We start from the raw sequence: 23,151 nt of genomic DNA on the forward strand, positions 1-23,151 counted from the left end.
GCTCAATTCAAAGAGGGAAGAAATCCACTAGCATGGCTTTTTTTCTTCCCTTCCCATCTCAGTACTGCTCATTTCCTAAGTCACTAGATCGAACATGAGCCTTCTACATGTTTCTTTCAGTTTTTGACAATATCACCATTAACATTGTTAATCTTCCTCTTTATAGCTTTATGTTTATATGGTTCTTTATATCTTGCTTTAATGTGTATTGAGGAGTCTCAAACATACACCCTTTATGTTTCTACTCTCAACTCATTATTAATCTAAGCCTAATTGTCAAAGGAGTTGAACAGTTAAAAATGCTCCTGATGTAAGTGGAAATTAAGCTTTGAATTTAAAAAGTACAATGCAAATGGGAAGTTTTAAAAACATAATGATGTTTTCAAAGTGTTGTATAAAAATTGAATAGATATTTTCAAATGTTTTGGAGTAAGTTTTTCTCCTAGTATGTTTTACTTCCAGTCTGCAAAATGGGCACAGTATCACTTTCAGATCTGAACAACATGATGAAAATTAATCAGTTACACACTCAATATTATGCCTCAATCTTCAGAAGATAGTCCATGACAAAACCAATAACTTCATATAATGTGAAAGATTTGGAGGATCTGCTGAAAGTAGAACAGAGGAACATGAGATCTACAATTAAATAAAAAGGAATAATGTTTAATAGCCATTACATGTGCAGCGTCCTGTTTGTCATTAAACAGCTGAGATCTTGTTACAAACAGTATGTTATTATGTAATTAAATGTGTTGGAAATGCAAGTGCACATGGGAGTTGAATTAAGATTGCAAACTATGTTATTAATGCTTGGGTGGGGGTAGCTAGCAGCAGCAGTATTGTGAGCATCTCACCATTAGAAAGATCAAGACAGATGCTGAAGCTTTACAGTCTGCTGTTCCCATTGTTTGGCTCAAGGCAACTGCGTGCATGGCCAAGATTATAAGACAATCAGTGCTCCTGTTTTTCTAGATATTGGAGTGAGACAGCAGTTCAAATTCATGTGCCAATAGGAAATGTCTATGATGAATGTCAACCCCCTAATTCCCACTGCAAAATAGCAAAGAAAAGTATTTCCAAATTCATTTATCCACCATTATATATAATACAGTGTGCTAACTCTGAATTTTTGCCTCAAAAAATTAGTTCAAAGAGCAATGTCTCTAAAACACAGCCACTTTTATAAATGTTCCTAAGGAAGAACTAAGAAACTGTCTGTTTCTTCAGATTCAGTACTCCACAGAAAAACTCTAAATATGCTAAAACTGAATATCCATAGCTTTTCTGTATCCTGGATATTTAATTACATAACAGTAATAGTAATTACAAAATCTTTAATAGCATGATAGCATTTTAATATACTACTAAATATGCTTTAATAGCATATTCACCACATAACTTTTGATTCTCCCTTACTACATTGACTTTTCCTGAATGAATTCTCAATCCTTACTGTGAAACTTAAATAACCTGAGGTTTCAAATTTTCATGTTCAACTTCAGTGAAATTTAGTACTATTTTTATATATTAAAAAACAATAAAAAACATAGCTTTGGGGCCTATACACCATTAGTTTCTTAGTTCAAGAACTGGTCTTCTGTTATTATTATTTCTATTACTGGAGTTGCTAATCTGGCTTTTAATAATTCACTGTAGTTGACTAAGATTAATGATGAGTAATACCAAATTCTTCCACTACAGATAATTTAACTGAGATACTAAATATCAAGTTGCCTAAACAAACCAAGAATTACTGAGACACCCAACTCTGAAAACACAAGCTGGACACAATTTAATTCATAAAATACTGAAATGTTTGAGTCTGAATATCTTCCCAAACTTTTAGGAACAGACTAGACTATACGCTGTCAAAACTGAATTATTTCTTGTGATACTGCAATCATAAATATTCATTATCTGTCCTATTGAACTATCAAATTCAGTAAGTCAGGGAGAACAAAAACATAACACAGAGAAACCAGTCAGTCAGTTACTTCATTATATTAAAATTCTGAATAACCGAAGATTTATTTCATGTCTTGGGCATAATGTCTCCCTCACACCCCTTGCCATATCTCTCTTCTTTGTATATACATGTTAGGCTTTGACACTTGCATAACTGCATCTGCAACAAAACTTGGGTCACTAGTACTGGTTTCTCCTAATCTTTTAGATAATGACCTTAAGTTCATATTTTTATATATCTTAGGCATAGTCAGGTCTGTCCCTGCAATAAAATGAAAACTTCTGTGCAATTTTAATATTCTTTCACTTAAAATTACAGCAGAAACATGTTGCACAAATGACAATATCTACATCTGTGCTGCCAGTCATTAAAACAATTTAGATGGTTGAAATTGTTAAATCGCCTTCAACTGAAGAGAAACCTCAAATGTCAGAGCTCGGTTTGTTGTCAGCATGCTTCATACTCAGCTGCTACCTTTCCATTTTTTATTAGTGCTTAGAAAGAAGTCACACATCAAGGTCAGTTAGCACGCTCACCAGCTGTTCAGCAAGTTTACTCACCCTTTGACCTTCTTTGCCAGGTGGACCTTGGGGACCCTCCAGTCCTGGCAAACCCTGAAAATACAAACATTAAACAAATGTAGCATTCAGTGTTATTTATCTTACATTATTCTATAGAAGTAAGACTAAGCCAAAGAGTCAGATGTCAAGACAAAGCATTTATTTCTAATAATAAAAATAGGTTATTCATAATAACTTCTTTCAGGATAATGTTATATTCAGGTGTGAGAAAAAATGCAAACAATAATTACTAATTACATTCCTCCTTATAAAGGCCAAAGCATTTGGAAAAGAAGAGGTAAGTGAGTGCTACTTAAGCATAGCTATGTTTAACTACATTGTTACATGAAAAGTGATTCATCTTGTTAAGTTCGGATGCCATAAGAAAAGGAAGAAATGCTACATTAAATGAATGACACCTTACTCTACAACTCAAATTCAAATATAGTCCCTGAAGGGGGAGGGGAAGGGAAGGGAGGGGAGGGAAATGGGACTAAATATAGCAGAAGGCCGTATGCTTGCTGTATTGAAAGAACCAGCCCCATGCAGCTTCCTCTGTGTCCCTGGCTCAGCTTTTTAAAACCCTTCAGAGCCACTTCTGTGTCGCCCTCTCCCCTGACCAGGCACAGGAGCTTTGGGTGTTTTGAACGTAGCCTTGACTTGTGAGCCTGCCTTCTGAACTCAGCGCAAGAATCTGCCTTTGCAGTCACAGACAGAATCACAGACTGTTTCCAACACTTTGGGGCTTTAATTTTATATCTGATTAATGTACAATATAAACATAAAGCCTTCAAATAACACCTCTGTACTTGGAACAGTGTCCCTTGCCCCTTAACTTTATGTCACCTTGGAACACAATTTCTAAAAAAAATTACTTCGAGGAAGCTATCCAATTTCCATTATAGCAACAAGAAATATGAAATCTGTTTCAATGTAATCAGCAAATAGTACTGAACTATAGTACTTTTTATAATTTTAAAAAAAGTATCGAACGCAATACTGCATATTCTAACAGGCTATCACAAAATTAAATAACTTATCTTCAGTTTATGTAAAAGTTTGAAATATTAATATGTTAAATTCTTAACCATTTAAATTACTCAGACTCACATATTGCTTCAACTTGAGTTACATCTTTGATCAAACTCTGAACTCTTTATTTAAACTCAATTACACGTATTTATTGCCCCAGTAAGGGTAAACTAAAGCCCTTCGAGAATCATGTTTTTAAAGCGTCCAGATTTCCAGAAATGAATTTTAAAAGTTCATTTATAATCTCTAATTCCCAAGATACACTTGAGAAACTAGTGGGCATGCCAAAGCTGCTAGATCATGTATCTACCAGTGATGTTTTAAGTTGTTTAGAATTAAGTATGACTCAAAATTTAAATAAAAGTAGTCAGTTCAAGAGTTTTTCTATTCCTATCATTTCTCTACTTTCAAACACTTAAGCTAGAACACTACCTCAGATAGTATTTCACTTCAGTTTATAATGTAAACAAGGTAAGGTTCAGGATCATTTACACAACTGATGCGCACCATTTCCATCTTTCTGCAAAAGTTTATGGAACTAGACTATGCATGACAATGTTGTGTCCAACAAATAAATCATGGTAAGTTAATTACAGTGCAGTTAAGTAGCTTATACATGCACAAACCCATAAAGCAGTATGTGAATATGACCTCCATAAAATTTCTCTATTTTTCCTCAGGATAGTTTGGAACTTGCAGAGAATTCTGACTGTCCAAGTGTTAGCAGTATTCTACATTTGTGGAAAGATTCTGAGAATTCAGGAAGAGGTGGAGTTATGTTTTGTTAATATTTCATTTATAGGGACAACTTTATGCAGGGGAGTGAGATGAAAACCTGTAATGTCTGTTTTATGGAGGAGGAAATACTTAGCCTCTCATATCTGTACAAAAAGGCTCCAAGGGGACAAAAATTACACAAGAATGTAACTGCACAATAATGATAATTAATAACCAACATTTCTGTCCAAGACTGACTTTTATTCTTTTTCTTCTCTCTACAATATCATTGTCAAGAAAAAGGAACCAGATAAGGAGGTTTATCTTCGAGGAAAGGGAGGAGAGCAGCTTACAATTGGAAACTAGGCAGGGAGGACTACCCTGTACAAGGAGCCACATCCTGACATTGAAACTGAGGTAAAAGTTCACACTAACTTCAGTGGGATCTTTGCTTTAAAAAGTGGTAAGACAACATGAACCATGTTAACTAATATGGCTGTAAAACTGTCAGAACCTGGTAACGGTACTGACTTAGCAATGCTATCCCTGTTCAGCATTCACTGGATGAGATCCTGGAAAAACAACTGAAGAAGAAACCTGTGCGAGGAATTAAACGGAAAACCCTACAGTGAAATCTGCCTAAAGGAACAAATAAAACACCCCCTGTTGAACTTCTATAAATCTTGGCAATGAATGTAACAGTTTAGCACAGAAGTACGTATTTGTAGGAAGACAAAGTATCTGCGTAGGTCTTATGCCTATTTAACTTCTAGAGATCTCCATTTGGAAATCAAAGATCAGATTCTTGACTGCCTCAAGTCACAGAGAGCACAGTGGGTAGACAAAGCCCACCAAGGGAGCCCACCACCGCAGACAGAAAGGGACAGAATATAGACCGAGTATATGCATGTGGCCTCGCGGGATATGCCATTGATTGTGTTGAAAACATTTATGTCAGAAAGAAATCCATTTTACCTGTGGCATCTCCCCAGGCAAACAACATCCAAAGCTATCAAAATGATTCACTGTCTGTCACCCTGATAGTCTCGCACTGGCAAGAGGATGGTATGGCAGTGAACAACAGGAGGCGTAGGAATAGCGCAAGGCAAAGTGAGATATAAGAACAGCCCATTCCTGTAGCATCAGACCGGCAGGAAAATATAATGCATCCTTACAGGTAGCCTGATATGCACAGGATTTTCCTGATGTGCCAGGCCACCTTTGAGGTTGGAAGGTGGTAGCCTTCTACCCACTTTATGTAGAAGCCAACTGAAATAACATATGAAGTCTTTAGGGCTTGTACCTGTCACACACCAGGCAAGCCCCTTGGATTTACATGCCTGAAGCAGCTTGAGAAACATCAAGTGCAAATCTCTCAAACATTACCATGTAGTCTGGGGAAAAAAGAGTCAGTAAGCTGGAAATGGGCTCGGGTACATCTGAAACTTAGAAAATCTATTACAGTGAGCGAAGATGGCTATGAAAACAGGTGAAACACGATGCACAGACAGGCACAAGAAGCTTGCACAAGTTCTTGAAAATTGAGAGTGGAAACTTGTGAATTCCTTTATAAGAGGTAAACCATAGGCGTTGGTAAGGGAAAAGATGCTGGTTGTAAAGCTAAATAAAGAAAAAGCAAGCATGCTATGAAGCACATGCTGTCAGATTTTCAAACAAAATGTTGCCAAAACTTAGAATAATCTTTAGTTGAGGGAATATAGGAAAAATGACAGGTTTAAGAAAAAAAGCTACAGAAGAATAAGTTAGCTTTTAAAATCTTGCATGACATTGAAAATATATGTAGGAATTAATATTTTAATACTTAACAATATTTTTTTCAAGTATCAGGAGATAAAATCTATTAAGAGTTATTAAAATTGAAATGGTAGAAGAAAAATGTGTTTGGAAGTAACAGAAAAGTAATCTAACAGTTGAGCCAGTTAAGCTGTTTTAAATTTCATAAACTATCAATTTAAAGTGTGTTAGCTGGCATGTAGCTATCAGAAACCACTTATTACAAAAGGGTTAAAATCCTGTCATGTGAACCTGGAGGTACAAAAACATTTTTAAATGCCTGATACATCACAACAAGCATCCGCAGAGACATGGTGGCGACCTGGTTCATAAATTTAATAGCTTAGAGTAACTGCCTAGGAATGCACACTGAACAAAAGCAAAGGTTTTATTGTGACCCCTTAGTGAATTAAAATAAACCAGAACAAACAAAAAGGAAAATCCCAGCTGAAGTGAGAGAATGAAGTTACTTGAAATTGTAATTTGTATTACTTCCTCTGGAAGCTTATGGACGATGGCAAAAGAGTAAAATATTAGACAACATTTTTTTGTATTCTGAAAGTGGCTTCAAAACATAGGTGATAGTTTTTTAAGCAGAAAGCTAGACAGCTGCCTTACATACTCATAGGTAATGTTGCTGAAATAGGTTCTGAGCTGGCAGCCTTTCCTTCTCAACACAAATTAGAATACAATACAAATGCTAACAATAGCAAGGCAGATCTAATTAAGGCACAAAAATTATTTCATTACAGACTGGTTTCTGTGTTCTATACCCAAACTACTTACCTATTTTTTTCCTCACTATGAATTCCAGCAAACACATGACCTCAATTTATGTGGAATAAATGCTACTAGGCAGAAAGAAAGTATATGTAGTTTAGTGAGATGAGTCAATTGAAAACAGAGGCAAAGCCTAAATTAGGCATGCAGAAACACCTTGGTAGTGTTTTAAACCACTTGAATATGTGAGCTTTTATAATGATAAAACTTGCTACTTTAAAAAGACACAGCTATAACAGACATGATTCAGCTAAGTAATTTGAAAACAGTATGTTTACAAACAGAAAGGTATAGCTGTACTGAAACAAAATCAACACAAACCATTTTAAAAGAGAATTGGTGGGCAATTCCCACTGGAGGGGTTTGACATATTTCTTCAATGTACAGTTCTCACCAGGACAAAAAACATCTGTCATGCTGATGTACTACATAAACAATGATCCTTCTGTAAAACCCACAAGCAGACCAGCACAGAATCACACAAATCAATAGTCAGGTAAAAAGCAACCACGGATTTCCAAGTTCCTGACATAACATAATGTGTGATCATGGATCGTTGTGGGATGGATGGTACTGCTGTGGCTGTACTCATTCAAGAACGTCCCAGCATCCCAGACAGGATGCATCAAGATGCAGTTCAATTAGATCTTAAATTCATCTACCTATCTGGAAGTGTTACCAGACAAGTTCTACTGTGCAGGTCACGATTGTCACTGTGATTCTTCTATGCTATTTTGAGGATATTTTCCTCTTTGGTCTGTATCATATGGAGGGGAAACGCGTGCCCTCCTCTTGTGTAAGAATGGGCTATTACCCTCAGCAAGCAAAGGAGCTGAAATATAAAGTTTACCCACAGTCAAGGTGGCTTACAGTGTTGGCTTCCCAGATATCTTCAAGATAGTTTACTTGCTGCCATTGTCCTGCTGACCCACCTCAAAGCTCAAACAGGAGAGTGAGGAAGAGAGAGATCTTAAAATATGGCTATGATTGTTTCTTTTTCTTGTCCACAAGACTGTCCAACACCACCCACACGAAAATCCACAGAGCATGCAGACACACCTCACTTATAAAATTCTGCTAGAATGGGAAAAATGGCAGAGGAAAATCACAGATGGATGACTAATTTCTTGTACTACCATTCAGTGAGGGGAATTAGACTACCACTTATCTCAAATACCTCTATCATCAGCATTTCCAAATACAACCTGGTCTCATTCTCATCCTTACTGAAGTAAGTTGAGATGGCAAGCTGAAAGATTTGTACCCCCTGTTTGGCCTTTTATTGCTGCTGTGGTAATCATACTGTTTTGCTTAGGAGTGGAAAGTTGAATAGGCCACAATTTGGCTTTCAAAAGTGCTGCCAACCCATTTACTTCTGTGGGAAAGGAGACAGCAGTTAGCAGAAGTATTTCAGTCTGCCAGAAAACATGATCAGCTACATTTTCATGGTAATCTATTACTGACGTGAACAGAAAATAGGTTCCTTGCTGATCTCATTATGCTTTGGGTTTGGTCATTTCTGTAGCGCTCTCTGGTAACTTGAAATCTGCTTTGCTTCAGAGATAATAGTTTCAAAGGGAAACTGGAAGAGTAATTTCACAGAAGTTCACACTTTATGAAACTAGTACTTTTAATAGACATGGCTTTATTTTCTAAGCAAAAAAAAAGTATTATTTAAAATCCTGGGGAGTACTTTGAAATGATTCTTTACATTGGTGTCTACTGCGTATGGGACTATTCTCAAATCATTCTTCTAACGAAGGACATATAAATCACATTTGTGCCAACTTAGCAGACACTGAATTTTTGAAAAATAGGTGTTCTGTGAGGCTAAGGCATCAATCTTCACTTGTACCTTCAGTATCGGTATTACTGCATAAAGAAGATAAACAGACTGAAACTGCTCAAACATCTATTTCACTAAAAGGGTAATCTTAATAGGATCTGCTTCCATACTTTAAAAGCATTTTTTAAAGAAGAGAATATTTGCAAGTTATACTGTGAGAGTTAAAGATCACCGTATCTCATGCAGAACAACTGAACAGTTCAGTATTTTCACGAAATTATTACACTTCCATTAAAAAATCTCAAATAGATTTTTCTTAGAGGGATATATATAAAGATCTTTAGAATAAAAATACAATTTTCTGTCTATACTTTCTTTAGTTAACTAGACTTGCTCTCCTTTATTTTTATGTCATTACCTGAAAAGAAAGAGAGGATAATATTAGCTGAGATGCTTACTAACGAGGGATGTGTGTGTGTGCGTGCCCCTTCTTAAGTAATACAAGTTATTCAGATGACTTATTTTTTCCACTGTGAGACAAGAAAGGAACTGTGTGCAGAAGTCAAGAAAAGCAAAAACTGGCACACAATCTTTCAGGAAGAATCATCCAAAATACTGTTGCCCACTACAACAGCAAGGATGCTGGGATACCAAATGCCTCCTCTTTGGAGCTCCGTATAAATGCCAAATAATTACACTATGACTCAAGTAATGCATCAAATGAATTTATGAAATTCCTAGGCAATGCTGCCAAAAGTGAATTTTAACTTTACACACATAACTGCTGAAGGTCTGAGGGACAAGCTGCGTAATCTGTTGCTGATGTTTGTTTAGGGAGAGGAAAGCCAAAAGTGACGGCAGAGCCTGCCCAGGCCTGAACCTGCAGCTTCCTCCCACAGCCGCCTCCGCGCCGCACTTGTGCACCAGCTTCATTCGGCTCGATTTAACCAGACCTGGGAGCCAACATTTCAACTATCTGTTTAGTAAGCAAGTCTTGGGGACTTCTGTCTGTGACTGACTTAAGCCTCGGCTGCTGCGTAAACACTTGGTGCCATCTGGATGACTATTTTATAACTCCTGAAAGGGATAGGTTCACAGGAACGTACGGATGGATGCTTGTTTTCCTCAGGAACTAAAAGCAGCATATCGAGTGTCAAGAGGAATAGTTACCATATATTTTACAAGAGATGGCTGCACTACCTTCCCTCACCTGTCACTCTTCTGACACGGCATGCACAGGCTTAAGCTGGGGATACCAGAGCGGGCAAGTTGCAGAGCCAGCTGTGCCCCTGCAGAAAACAGTCCCCAGCTTCTGCCACTAAATTCCACTTCTTGACAAAACCACAGAACAGAGCGGTATAATCCCTTTGGTTTATTCTCTGAAGGGTCCTCAGCTACAGTACAATTTATCAGGGAACTGAAACCTTTAAAGACTAAACTGCTCTCCATAAAGTTGGCATAATTAGGGAGAAAAGTTCAAAATAAACTCCCAGCATGTATTATAAGACACTGGAAAAATACTAAAGAAAAGAGACATATAGTATTTACAGAGCAATTCAGAAAGAACATACCAGAGAAATTAAAGACAGCAAAAAAAAAGGATAAGAATCAATCATGACTTTGGACTACTCCCATAAAACTACCACCATAACTGAGGAGACAAAACAAATACATATATCTTGAATTGTGCACTGTTAACTGACTCCATGGAAACACAGAAAAACTTCATCTCCTTCCTAAAAGTGCTTAATTATGCAGATATATGTCAAAGTTAACAATCCAAGCCACTAAATGTATTTGTACAAATAATGCATGAATCAAACAAATACACTTAGAACTAGTGAAATTACTAATTTCATTAGGATTTTACATAAAGCTTATAATTTTTTCATGTATTTTTTATAGCCTAGCATATTTTGCACTACAATGCTGTTTCTTTTCCTCCACCTCTAGTTCATCATCCAAGAACAATGAAATTGTATTAATAAGACTTCCATACCTGCCTTAAAGAAATTTATAGAAACCCACAGGCTGCAATTCTAATCCCATCTCTTTTCACTGCAGAAATGTATAGTAAGGCACACAGAATTTTCCTTCTGAGTTCTCTGCTACTGCTGCAAGTGAGAAGTTTTAAGTGTGCATGCACTCTAGGATTTCAGTTGAGATTTTCTGCTAACTGACATCAAGCAGAAATGTTCAAAGCTCTGCTTTTTTTCCCAGAGCAACACACTTTTTCTGAGCTATGAAATTTCCATTACAAATTCATAAAATCATTCTTGCATCTTAAAAAGCAGCAGTATTATTTCCCCGGTTTTGTGGTTTGGCATATGTACATCCACCTGACAGCTTGTTACAGCTCTTGGGCATTTATGAATTCTGCCATACATACTGCCTCCAAGTATCCCTCATTCCTTACAGAGACTATAATGGCTACATCTGTCAGTTGAACACTTTTAAAAATACAGCTTTTTTTTCCAAGTACCAATAACTTCATTCTCTTCCGTGATTTTTTCATGGAGGGCAGAGCATGCTTGCTGTGCTTTTGAGCAGCACAGGATTTCCTACACATCAGGGATGACCAAACATTTAGACACAGGGTCACTGATGCCTTTTTGACTTTCACAGGTACCGAAAGCACAGACAAATGAAAACCCAAGAGCTTCTACAACTGTTAGATTCTTCTGTAGATTAACTATGGACAACTTTCCACGGACTGAAGTACCACCAACCAGCTGCTTGGGAATGACTGCAGTGAAGCAGTCTCAGTTTTTGCCACCTTCACACTCCCCATGCTGAGGACAGGACCATGGTGCAGGTCTTTGTGTGGGGAAAATGCTCTGGCCCCACATGATGCTGCCGATACTCTAGCTTATGCTGATACCAGCATATATGGTAGACCTTCTCCAACTTATTCCACTAATGTATGATTTCTATGGAAATACACAGGAATGGAAGAGCTGCATAGGGCAGCAGAGCTCTGTAATGCCATCATTTCCCACCTGTCTTGATATGCAATTGCACGAGAGCAGAAGGTCGATGACCCATGCTCAGCTGTCCAGTTTGAGCAAAACCAAGTCCCTTTCAATAATTCCTCCCTCCCTGCCCAAATGTATTTTGGACTTGGCTCTAACAGTGTTTCATTATTTTTACTCCTCTTCCCCCCTGTCCTCAGCATAATAATTCATTTTGCATTTTGATAAAAAGAAAGAAATCCTTTTCACATTAGAAAAAACTAAAAATGACTGTAAGTAGAAGATAAATTTATCATGTTATGCGTAAGTCCCAAACAAATGGAACATTTTAAAACTTTTAATAGGGTTCATAACTGAAACACTGATGTCACGTTTTGGCGATAACAGCATGAATGATCCTGACATAGGAAGTTTTCATTCAGTGACAAATGAACCTTGATACTATCTGACCTACTACTTATTCACAGTGAGATATGTATCTTCCTTTCATGATTATATATCATAACAGTCACAGACACACAGAAGTCACACAAATAAAACAACTCTGAAGACTGAATTTTCCCCGAGCCACCACCATTCATGTAATTCATCTTCTTTTAGCTCTTGCCAACAGAAACACATAACTATTGACAGTGGTGCGGAGAGAGAGCCTTCCTGCTGGGCCATATATTCCCACAGTGTTGTAACCTGTCTTCAGATTGCTAAACCAATTCACACTCACTCTTGTCTCTTCTCTCAGTTAGCAGTTATGCAAAAAAAATGTTTCAGTACGCCAGTTAGTAACATCCTTCTGACGGCTCATGTGTGCTTTACTAAAATTTAAATGTTTCCTTTTAGAAAGTGTAAAGATAACCATCAGTGGATGTACCAATGCAGAAACAGCTTGCTGTGCCTGAATCAACTGAAACATTTGCACAGCATTTTATAATCAAAGAAATGTAATTCTCTGACAGTCCTTTTTACGAAACTGAACCACTTAAGATACAGAAGGAGTAACTTCAGCCAATTTGAAAGCAGCTTCTGATTTTTGATATCACACTACTAGCCTCTGAGTATAACTCTCAGGAAAGCTGAGTGTCCACAACTGTGACCAAAGACAATGCATGGATCCAAAACAGGCCTAACATATCCAGGTGGTGCTATCAGAATGGATGTAATAATTTTTTCATCATTTACACAAGAAATGCTCAAAAGGACCATTCTATGGTCCTATAGCACCCAAAAATAGGCATTCTCAATTCTTTTTCCTGTGTCATATCTCCAGAAGTATCCTATTTCTATTTCCATGATCCCGTCAAGGCCTGTAAGAATCTATTTGAAGCAAGATCTACTCCAATCCATCTACTGCAGTAACGATCCTAGAATCAAGGCTGTTTATTAAAAATCTTTCACTGTTAACTCTTCCAACACACATTTTGACTGTATATTCAAAAGCTGAAGGACAGAATTGGCCCTGTTTACCTCTAGCGAGACATGAACCGTAGCAAACAGCCACTGATCTTGGGACACAGTACTAACTTATCTTCAGGAAATCAAGATACCATAAAACATAAAATATGCATAAGTACCATAAAACATGGCAACTTAATCTTGAAACTGTAAAGTAGAATTTATTTTTACAGTATGGGTCTCTGGTTACAACCTTCAGTGTTTGTCAGATCTAATGAAGATGCTTGCTGCTATGGTCTTGGGAATGAAGAGGGTGAAAAGACAACGTATAATCATTTACACTATGAATGATAGTTCTTACAGTGTTTTTAGGATTACATGGCTAATATGAATAGTGTAGAAGTAGTTCATAATACTGAGTCTGGGAGAAGAGCTATTTATGCTGTGGAACTACAGCCTGGGGATTTGGGAGTTTTTATCTTTGCTTTAATTTTTGCCATGCTCTCTTCCACCATTCTCAACTGTTTTTACCCAACTGGACTTTCCTTAATGGGACGCCTTCTCATTTCAGTTTGTAAGCAAAATCACTTGGTTTCAGACAGAATTTATTACTTTTATGAAGCAGCGCTTGCCCTGGAGAGTTTTGGGGACATTTCTCTTCAGGCTTCATACATGCTTGGGGCACAGATCATTGCAAGGAAACTAAAAACCTCTTCCACCATCTCTATAGCACTATCTAGCCACAATACAACTAATATGCAGGTCAATTCTCCTTTCTGGTGCACAGGCACATACCAGATCCTCACAAAGTAACAGTTAGATCCATACTGAAGAAGTCTCCTTGACACTTAAAAGACAACTAATCGTCATGTCTGACCTCACATTTTATTTTCTTCAGCTAAATTACATGAAAGGGAATAAATGAATTAGTGACCAAATTTGCAACTTCCTGAGTCTGATACACAGACCTTTTCTATAAAGAAGGAAAGGAAGATACCTATTTGCTTTTTTCCCTCTAAGAACTGTAGAAACTTTAAAAAACCTGTATTATCAAAATATTGTTCTTCACTAGAATCTAGTACATTATTTTTTTCATCATTATAATGTTGCATTTCTTTTTCCTTTCCAGACTGTGTCTTTTATGCATATCAGGGCATTAAGTAAGATACAAAGACTGTATAGATGTGAATACCATGACACATAACTCTGCAAGTGTTTGAAAGGACAAACTCTAAACAGTTTGCTATTTGGTGTGAAAAGAATATTGCAACCTCCTTTTTTGGAAAAAGAATGCTTCATACTGAAGCATATGTTATTCTCAAATATTTGACATATCCAATCACTGACTTTTTAATGGACTATAATTAAGCAAATACTGAAATTAATTAAATTATTTTTATTATCGGTAGCAGCATTATCGTGTAATAAAAGAAACCAGAAGCAGATGACGTGTTTCATAAAAGAAAATGGTCTAATGTCTTTGTGGTACCCAAAAATGGAGTAAGCACAGGCAGTGCGAGTGTGTATGACATCAGCAGTGAATATCAAGCTGGACTGGCTAGCAAGTAGGTGAATATATACATTGTATATATGTACGTATTTATCATTCCCAGACCATTGTCATGATCAGTCAGAGAAAGTAACAGGATGAAGTTGTCGGTGCTGTTTGTGGGAGTGCTGAGTGTGTCCACCTCTGTTGACCTGTGTGGCCAGACATGTCTGTGTGTGTGTTTGTGTACCTACTGGGAATGCATGCTCAGCCCTGCTACCAGTTGGACCTGAGGACAAGGAGCTGTGGCACCCTCACATCTATCTGGATATGTCCCCACATCCTCAGCTTTCTGAAAATAGGGTCCTCTGTGTCAAATTTGAACTTACGCATGCTATATATATAATAATCTGTTGTACACAGGGCATTGCACTCATAACTAAGTACTTAATAAAATAACCTGGCAATAGAATATTTACAATATCTTAAAAAAGCATTATTTAGATTTCAAAGCTTTTACTTAAAAATGTTTTTCACTAAAAATAACAAGGGAATTCTTTGACTTTAACCAGCTTATGATATCTATACATAGAACAAATTAAAAAAGAATATTTTTGCTAGCATTTTGTGGGAAATGAGATGTCTTAAATATGCTTATTTTCTCTATATTTATAAAATTCCATTTTCCCTGCTTCACAATTCCTACAGGAAATGCAGAGGCATTGCACAGTGAGGGACCTGCTTTTAAAATTAACAATAAAAGTATTTATATTGCAAATAAGCTAAAACCTGCAACATTTCTCAGTGATTTTCTTTCATCTGTTTTTGTTTCACATGTACTTACACTCAAGGCAGTTGGTCCCGGAGGTCCTGCATCTCCCTAATTAAAACAGGAGAGTAAGTAAACCAGCAATCTCTTTAGTTCTATGTATTAAACCCCTATGCCTTTTAGAGGATATATACCACGGCAGAAGTAAATCCAGTATAAGCATCACATATGCTCTGATTACAAAAACATACGAGCAGAAAAATACTCTTTTTCAGTAATGGCATAGATGTAGACAGTTCACTACAGGTTAAATGGAAATAAAAAATGACAGGCTTCTGCATAAATGAATCACAGCTTAAAAAAACCCAATCCTTCAAAACACATCTGCATATTTTAAATTACAAGATGCAGCTTATATGCACAATGCAGCCACTGAAGTCAATGTGACAAGTTCACATACGTAAAGACATCTGCCTGTGTCAACGTTCACAGAATTAGGTCACTGAGATATGAACTGCCTTATGAGACCTTCAGGTTCAGTCCCATAGGAGCAAATCAGATCACCAGAGCAATTCAGAACACTGAATTTAGGCTCCTGTTCTGAATTCCTTTCAAAATTTGTTGTAAGAAAGATTAATTATCTTTTGTATTTACAGTAAGTCTGTATTCATATTCTTCAACGCTCAAGCTGGCGTTGAACACACAAATGGCAGCAGTGGGTGTTTGCCACATATAGTTAAGGCAGTATGTTCAATATTGAAGAGATATTATGCACACTCACACATACAACTTTATAGATAAAGAAGTACCTTTTCTCCTTTAGCACCAGGCACACCAGGACTACCAGGGTCACCTTTTAGTCCCTGGGCAAAAAAGAAAAATGCATTATTTGTTGTCAACTGTGGAAAGAGCTGGACAAAATCCTGTAGTATTGTGGTTAGCATATATTAATGAACTACGCCTTAAAATACTACCCCATTACTAGTACTACTACCTCATAGTTCTTTATTTTCATTATTTTGTGAACAGAGAAACATCTATCAAATACTGCATGTGTCTTTAACATGTAATTAAACATATAAAGCTGAACTATCTAGTTGATTGTGCCCTGTTAGGGCAAGTAGCACATAAAAATACAAAGTTCCTTTGCAGTCCCAGTAGGTCTGTGTCTTGCATGGCTAACAAAGATAGAATACTAGAGAAAGTACTAGTGCATTCAGTTAACTTCTGCTAAAATCTGGAAAGCGGCAGAGGTGGACAGAGAGCTGCAGATTCTATGTTTCATGTAACAATGCGGAGCTGGTGAGCTACAGCAGGGTACAGCTCAGAGCTGCTGCACATTCTCCAACACTCCAATCCTCACCAGTGTTTGAAAAGGCAATTAAAGAAATAACTGGGTCCTCAATAACTCCCTCCTTAGTTCTGCCTATAGCTGGAGAAGCTGACAACACTGCCTAGTCTTACACATTACATACGCAGCATTTCACAACTGCAGAATCATACAATGGTTTGGGTTGGAAGGGATCTTTAAAGGTCATCTAGTCCAATCCTTGTGCAACAAGCAGGGACATCTTCAACTAGATCAGGCTGTGCAGAGCCCCATCCAACCTGACCCTGAACATTTCCAGGGATGGGGCATCCAGAACCATTCTGGGCAACCCGTTCCAGTGTTTCACCGTCTTCATTGTAAAAAATTTCCTCTTTACATCTAGTCTGATTTTTCCCTCTACAATATCTACAATACAGCTCTTCCACTAACATATCTCACCAGAAGCAGCCCCAAAAAGCATAATCTTTAGCACCCAGCCCAATCTTTGTTGTCTTCTCCTTGCTACAAAATAAATGGAAAATCAAGAGGTTCTGAAATATGCCCAGCAAACTGAAGTCATTCTGCAGTAAGGAATGAACTCAATTCTGATGTTGGACCAACCTACCAGGAACTCCTTTTTGTTCAAGCCCAAAGACACGTTCTTGTGCCTTCCCTCTGACCACTGCTTTAGGGCATGTGACAGGAAAGCACATACACTCCAAGTCAGAGACAGCTCTACAGGTTCAAATTTTTACTCAGAAACCAAATGGTTATAATGTAGGCAATACAGGACCAAATTATAATGAGATGCTCCACAACTAGGCTACCATCATTACTATTGTGGAAGTTAATTAGGTCAAGGACAGAAAAGATTCATCTACATCTGAATTAGGGTTTACTAACTTAAGTTCTTCCCAGCCCCCTTTTTGCCCTTGCAAACTCTCTTCCTCAGTTTGCAGTAATTGTAAAGATAGAGACAACTGGCATGAAAATGATAAGTAACATCTGTGCCTTGGTGGGTACAGAAACATGAAATCAGTGAGTGTTCTAAATACTACATATTTGTGCAACTTCACTTCCTGCTAAAATTATATTAATTCACCATCTGGAAGGAACATCATTTAGAACTATATGAGCATTTAAGTACCCACTTTGGATTAAATTTGTGGTTGTTGTAAATACCCCTGATTTAGCTTTGATTTTTCCTTTATTAAGCTTGCCAAATATGCAATAGTTAAATCAGAAGTAGTTTTGCTGTTTGGATTTTAAAAATGTAATAGGCAGATGGATTCAAAAACCAGGCCAAAAATTCCTTTCTCTTTACAATCTGCATATTTATGACAGTTTTAATATTGTCTCCACTTACTACATTTTACTTTCCACCTCCTCCTTTACACAGTCTGAAACACAACGACTCCATATTCTAAAATGCCATTTTAGGGAAATTTCAGGTATGCAAACTGTATGGATTTGGATCAAAATAAAAATGAAAAAAAAATATTAGCAAATCAGCAGTGGAGCAATAGCTTTGAAGTTAAGAATTAGCTGCGAGGCTGTATATTCAGAGAAGAGAAAGATAAGGGTAAAAAAACCCATAAATCTGCAGCTCACAGACAGCAATATATCTGTGTGTCTCTACTGAAAAGACAATTGCAGATGAAAGATACTGAACCTAAGTCATGCACTGTCAAACTATGAACCTCATTTTTCCCTAATTGGTTTGTTTAAAACTTTTAGTAGTGTTCTTGCAGTGCACCTCAGTGAGGCATGCAGTTTGACAGCTGCTGCAGAGATTATAACCACAGAAGTTGACCTCACATAAAAAGGACAAGGGGAAATGACATATTTGATAACAAGCCTTACAGTGTTTAAAGCAGGATTTCTGAGTACCAAGGAAGGTTTTTTTATCTATTTATTTTAAAATACTTGAATTAGCTTTCCTTTGCAGTTTAAAACCCCAAGAAAGAAAAGCAGTATCAGTAAAAATAAGATCTGCTTAAAAGGTTATCCCATCACAAGTATTACTTGTTCTTCTACACATTATATATCTATAAAAAATATTATGATCTTAGTAAGTCCTAGACATACTGAATGCTTGCAAAAACACATCTGGTACTGTACCACATCTGTTCTTCCCTACAGCCACGCTTGTAAAGATGCTGAGAGGTGTATCTGTTGCTGTCTCTGAAATGGCATAAGTAAGAATTCCTGTGCTAAGTCAGATCTGTAGCCCCTTCTATTGCAGTACAATACAGCCTCCTGTCTCTGGCAGAGTCCAGGACAGGATGCTTCAGTAAAATAGATGTGGTTATCTAAACAGATATAATTTGGATTATTTTAGATTAAGCGTTAAATTAGAAAAGCTTCTTTCCTGCAATATTTTAGGAGAACGAGGTCAATTTTGAAAACAATGAACTAATTTCTATTGATCCAAGGAGTCTGTTATCAGATATGCCAGAAATTCAAGAACTGAGTAAAAATTTCAGCAGCTCTCTGTTATGAGACTAAATGAATTATTGAATTCTACCCTGATCTAATTCTAACTTTTTGGGAACAATACAATAATACGCATTTGTGAGTTCATGAACACTCTTCAGCTGGTACTTTTTCTCCTCAGTAAGGACTACAGCTTGGTCTTTCTACAGATCAGAATAAACTTACATGATGGTTCCTCTATGGACACCAAAATGGAAAGCATTTGGATATGCATGTATAAGGCCAACTCAAGGCTAACAGACAACAACATCAGAAATGGCTGAAATGAGAAAAGTTAGAGATATCTACATCTGTATCTATATATAGAATAAGACAGGTAACTGTAACACAGTTGCTAACCAACAGAGAAATTACTGGAACAAGTATAACAAATATCAATAAGGGTGTAAAGTCAGCAAAATCGGGGCCAACGGGACAGATTAAACTAGAGGCAGGCTTTTTGTTTGGAATGGGATGACAATGGTATTTCTTCTGGTGGAAGAAATTTAAAGGACAAGTTACCATATTGGTTGACAGTATTTTTGACAAATATGTAACCAGACTTTCCATGATATTAGCTTACTAGAGTTTTATTCAGCCTACAAAACCAATGGGATTAGGAGAAGAAAACAATGAAAACCCAGCAACTGTGCTTTAACGCTCTAAAAATGACCATGTTTTCACAGATTCTTCAAAGGATGGGATTTTATTAATGGGTGTCCCAACAGTACTGGCATAAAAGGCAATGGTTTTCCTATTTGAATTTTCCTTTTAAACCAGTAACAATCTCATACAATGCTCGTTCACTCTCTGAGAAAATTTTCAGTGTACGATACGGTTTTCTCAGGCCTTAGTGAACCTGCTAAGAGTATGTTAAGTCACAATTCATCAAGTAAAACATTAGGGCATAAAGAGCATGTTTTACTTGGAGGAAACACTTAACATAACAATTTTGCTAATGTTCCTGAACTCTAGAAAGAGTTTTCTTATTGATAATTTCATGCAAAGCTAACAAATTCAGTTATTTTGGTGCTTTTTTTTCCAGAGTTCTCTTATCCAACTCATGTCTGTTGTTATGGTAAACATTTTGTCTCAGGGTGAAAGGTTAGTGGACTTCTCAGATATTTCCCAGCTGTGGCTAATTAACTGATGGCAGCTGAGAAAAGGCTGTGGACCCAGTCTTCTAACACTTCTGGTGAGGTTTGCATGGAGGCTGGTATCTCTGAGGCTGTAAGAGTGGCAAAATCTTTTGAGGAGAACAGGTTTTTCACTCCAAAAGATATCTGTTTGGAAAAACATCGTTCATTATGTACAATTCCCTCACCTGCATTAACCTGGTTAGATCTCACAACAGGTTAAAATCTGCTAGAAAAACATATCAAATATAATGGAAATACAGTAAACAATCTAGCAATAACCAACAACATGCAACCAGATTATTATAGATCAAATCAACAGTCTCTACCAAGCAATAAAACTTGGAAATACTCTAACAAGTAGGAGAACAGAACTATACTTTCTCCACAGAGGAGCCTTAAAACCTAAATTAAAACAACAGCTTCAGAGTCAGCTGTACAACACCAAGCTGTATATGTTGGGATAACTCTTCTAATTTAGCAAAGTATTTTCAAAGCTCCAAACAATACACTATTTTTCAGTACTCTCATGCAGTTTTAAACATTGTCATTGCTCTTTTCTCATTAATGTCATTCAAAAACTTCAAATTGCTACATTACTAGAATTTTCTGGATCCTGGAGCAATGCCTACTCTCTCCTTATACTTTTATTCCTAACAGAATCCTCAAACTCTAGATATCATTAAATACCATTACCAACTTCATCCTTTCAAGCTGTAGGATTTCTTCCCTTCCTATCCAAATATTTCCTTACATTGCTGACACTAAGAGAGTTGAAGATTAGAGACACAGGCCATGAGGGTGTGAAGGCAAACAACTGTTACTATCGTATCAAGACATCTTTAAAAATGTTCATACTTCTGTTCACCTTTTCCCACAACCATAAAAATAAAAAGGTCTGATATGTTTTCCATCTTCCCATTGAAAACCTGGGATTTTTTTTTCATTGCTAACTGAACTGCAGAGATCCACTCTTTGACATCAGGTATGTAAACAACAATAGACGTATGGAAGTTTTTAAGTCACTTAGGGTATCATTTTTCCCAGCAGCAGAAAAAGATAATTATTGAATCACTTGGTTTAATGCTGTAGAGATTATATTTATTAGAATTTCAGATTTTTTAACAGTTTTTTAGAATTTTTAAAATTTTTTTACAATTTGCAAGAAAGACACTGTTCTGCCTCTAGTCACGCATGACACATGTTGATAGATATGAATCATAATTTTCTGTTTTCACTTACTTTTGCTGTAAGATTTCATTTGTGTCAGCAAAACATTAATTGGTAGTGTCCCACGGTATTCATTTCCTACCTGCACCACTGATCAGGAAAATGACATGACTGCAAGAAGAGTCTAAAATTTTCAATGTTAAAGATTTTCTTTCCATTTCAACTGACAAGCATATGAATGTACTATAGATCTTGCTCCACAGATAGTGTCATGGATGTTAGTACTGCAAATTTTTCCTTAATCCTTTTGGGATATAAGCATGATGGAGAAGAAACTATATTTATCAGGATTTCTTTCAGACAGCGTGTCTACGAAGCTACACTTGCTACAGTGACACAAACGATAGCATTATTAATGTCAAGTGGCTAAAAAATTCTCAAGGGATAAAACACAGATATTACTTAACTAAACTGGCTGTTCATATTATACAAGCAAATACCTGTTTACATATGTGATGTGAACACATACCATGGAAGAACAAATTAGTAATATATTAAGTTATTTATAACTACTCCTTAAGAAGCTAAAAACAATGGCCACCACATTACTGGTATTTATAGTAAGTATTCATGCTGTCAGATGGATTTTGAATAATGTCCCAGACTGGGACACGGCATTGTAGATCTTGGCTCAGATTCCTGGAGTGACAAACTGGGAGATGTGCAGAGCACTTAAATATATTCACACTTCCTGCATCCAAACCCGGTTCTCAATGAGATTAACTGACCCATTTAGCACAACCAGCGAGGAATGAAGGAACTAAACTTTTTAGGTATCCCTTCACTGTTAGAGAAAGCCTAGCCTTCAAATCAGGTCTGGCTTCCCACTGTCATGCAACTTCATTCTAGCAAGAACTTTTTGTACAGCTATGAAAACACAAGTAGTAACAGCAAGCAAAACTGTTCTGTGATACTTTGTTTCCTTATTTTGACTAAAATAAATTAAAATATGCTTCTACCATTTGTGCAAGGTAAAATGTTCAGTCACCCTTTTCAAGTTCTTCACTTGTGGGTATGGAAGCCCTCACTCCCCCAGGCAGAGACAACAGCTGCCAGCAGCCCATCCTGCTGGCTTTAAGTGTTTTCAGACTTTCTTTATGCAGCACTGCAGATTACACCCATGTAAGCATATTAACCTGATTGTTTCAGAAATATCAGATGTTACATTTCTGTACGTGGAATGAGTCTGAGAGACACTGATAGTGACCAAGAGTCAGTGATACACAGTCCTTTAAATTTAAGCATAATGACTGGCATGTACAGTGTACATGTACAGTGTTAACTGAATCCAAAGCATTTTATGTAAATATTGTTAAAAAGGAATTATGTGTGGATTCAAACAACATAATGTTATGTTGCCTTGTACAATTTTACTTCCAAAATGTCTTCATGGCAGTTCCCATGATGATAATCTACCATTTCTTGACACATTACAACAGTTCAGTAAATATTTCAAAGTAGGTTTGAGATTTTACACTTTCACAGTGCCACTATGTCAAATATGTTCTAGATACTTCGTAATACCTTACTCTTCCTAAGTAATACCTTACTCTTCCTAAAAGGTTTATGGAACAAGATCCTATGTAGTAAAGGAGATCATGTAAGACCAACAGAGAAATGTCCCCAGAGCTATGGAAAGAAACAGAGATGTGTTTTTTCCATGCTGTCAGAATGTATGCTATGCATGACTGAAGTACATGGATCACCTTCACAGACAAGCAGGCTACAAGAAAATACCTCTTTG

At 36.9% G+C, this 23,151-nt stretch overlaps 1 protein-coding gene across 4 annotated transcripts in view; it reads right to left on the minus strand.

The window, feature by feature from the left end:
- COL19A1 (collagen type XIX alpha 1 chain) overlaps positions 1-23,151 on the minus strand; it is a 203,112-nt gene that overhangs the window by 87,158 nt on the left and 92,803 nt on the right. For all 4 annotated transcript variants that reach the window (XM_055713942.1, XM_055713941.1, XM_055713945.1 and 1 more), the window contains 3 exons: positions 16,067-16,120; positions 15,333-15,368; positions 2,530-2,583 (listed from right to left, as the gene is read on the minus strand). In XM_055713942.1, the coding sequence (XP_055569917.1) occupies positions 2,530-2,583; positions 15,333-15,368; positions 16,067-16,120 (144 nt within the window). The remainder of the gene's footprint in view (positions 1-2,529; positions 2,584-15,332; positions 15,369-16,066; positions 16,121-23,151) is intronic.

This window comes from Falco cherrug, chromosome 6, assembly GCF_023634085.1.
Source record: "Falco cherrug isolate bFalChe1 chromosome 6, bFalChe1.pri, whole genome shotgun sequence".
NCBI classification, from domain to species: Eukaryota; Metazoa; Chordata; class Aves; order Falconiformes; family Falconidae; genus Falco; species Falco cherrug.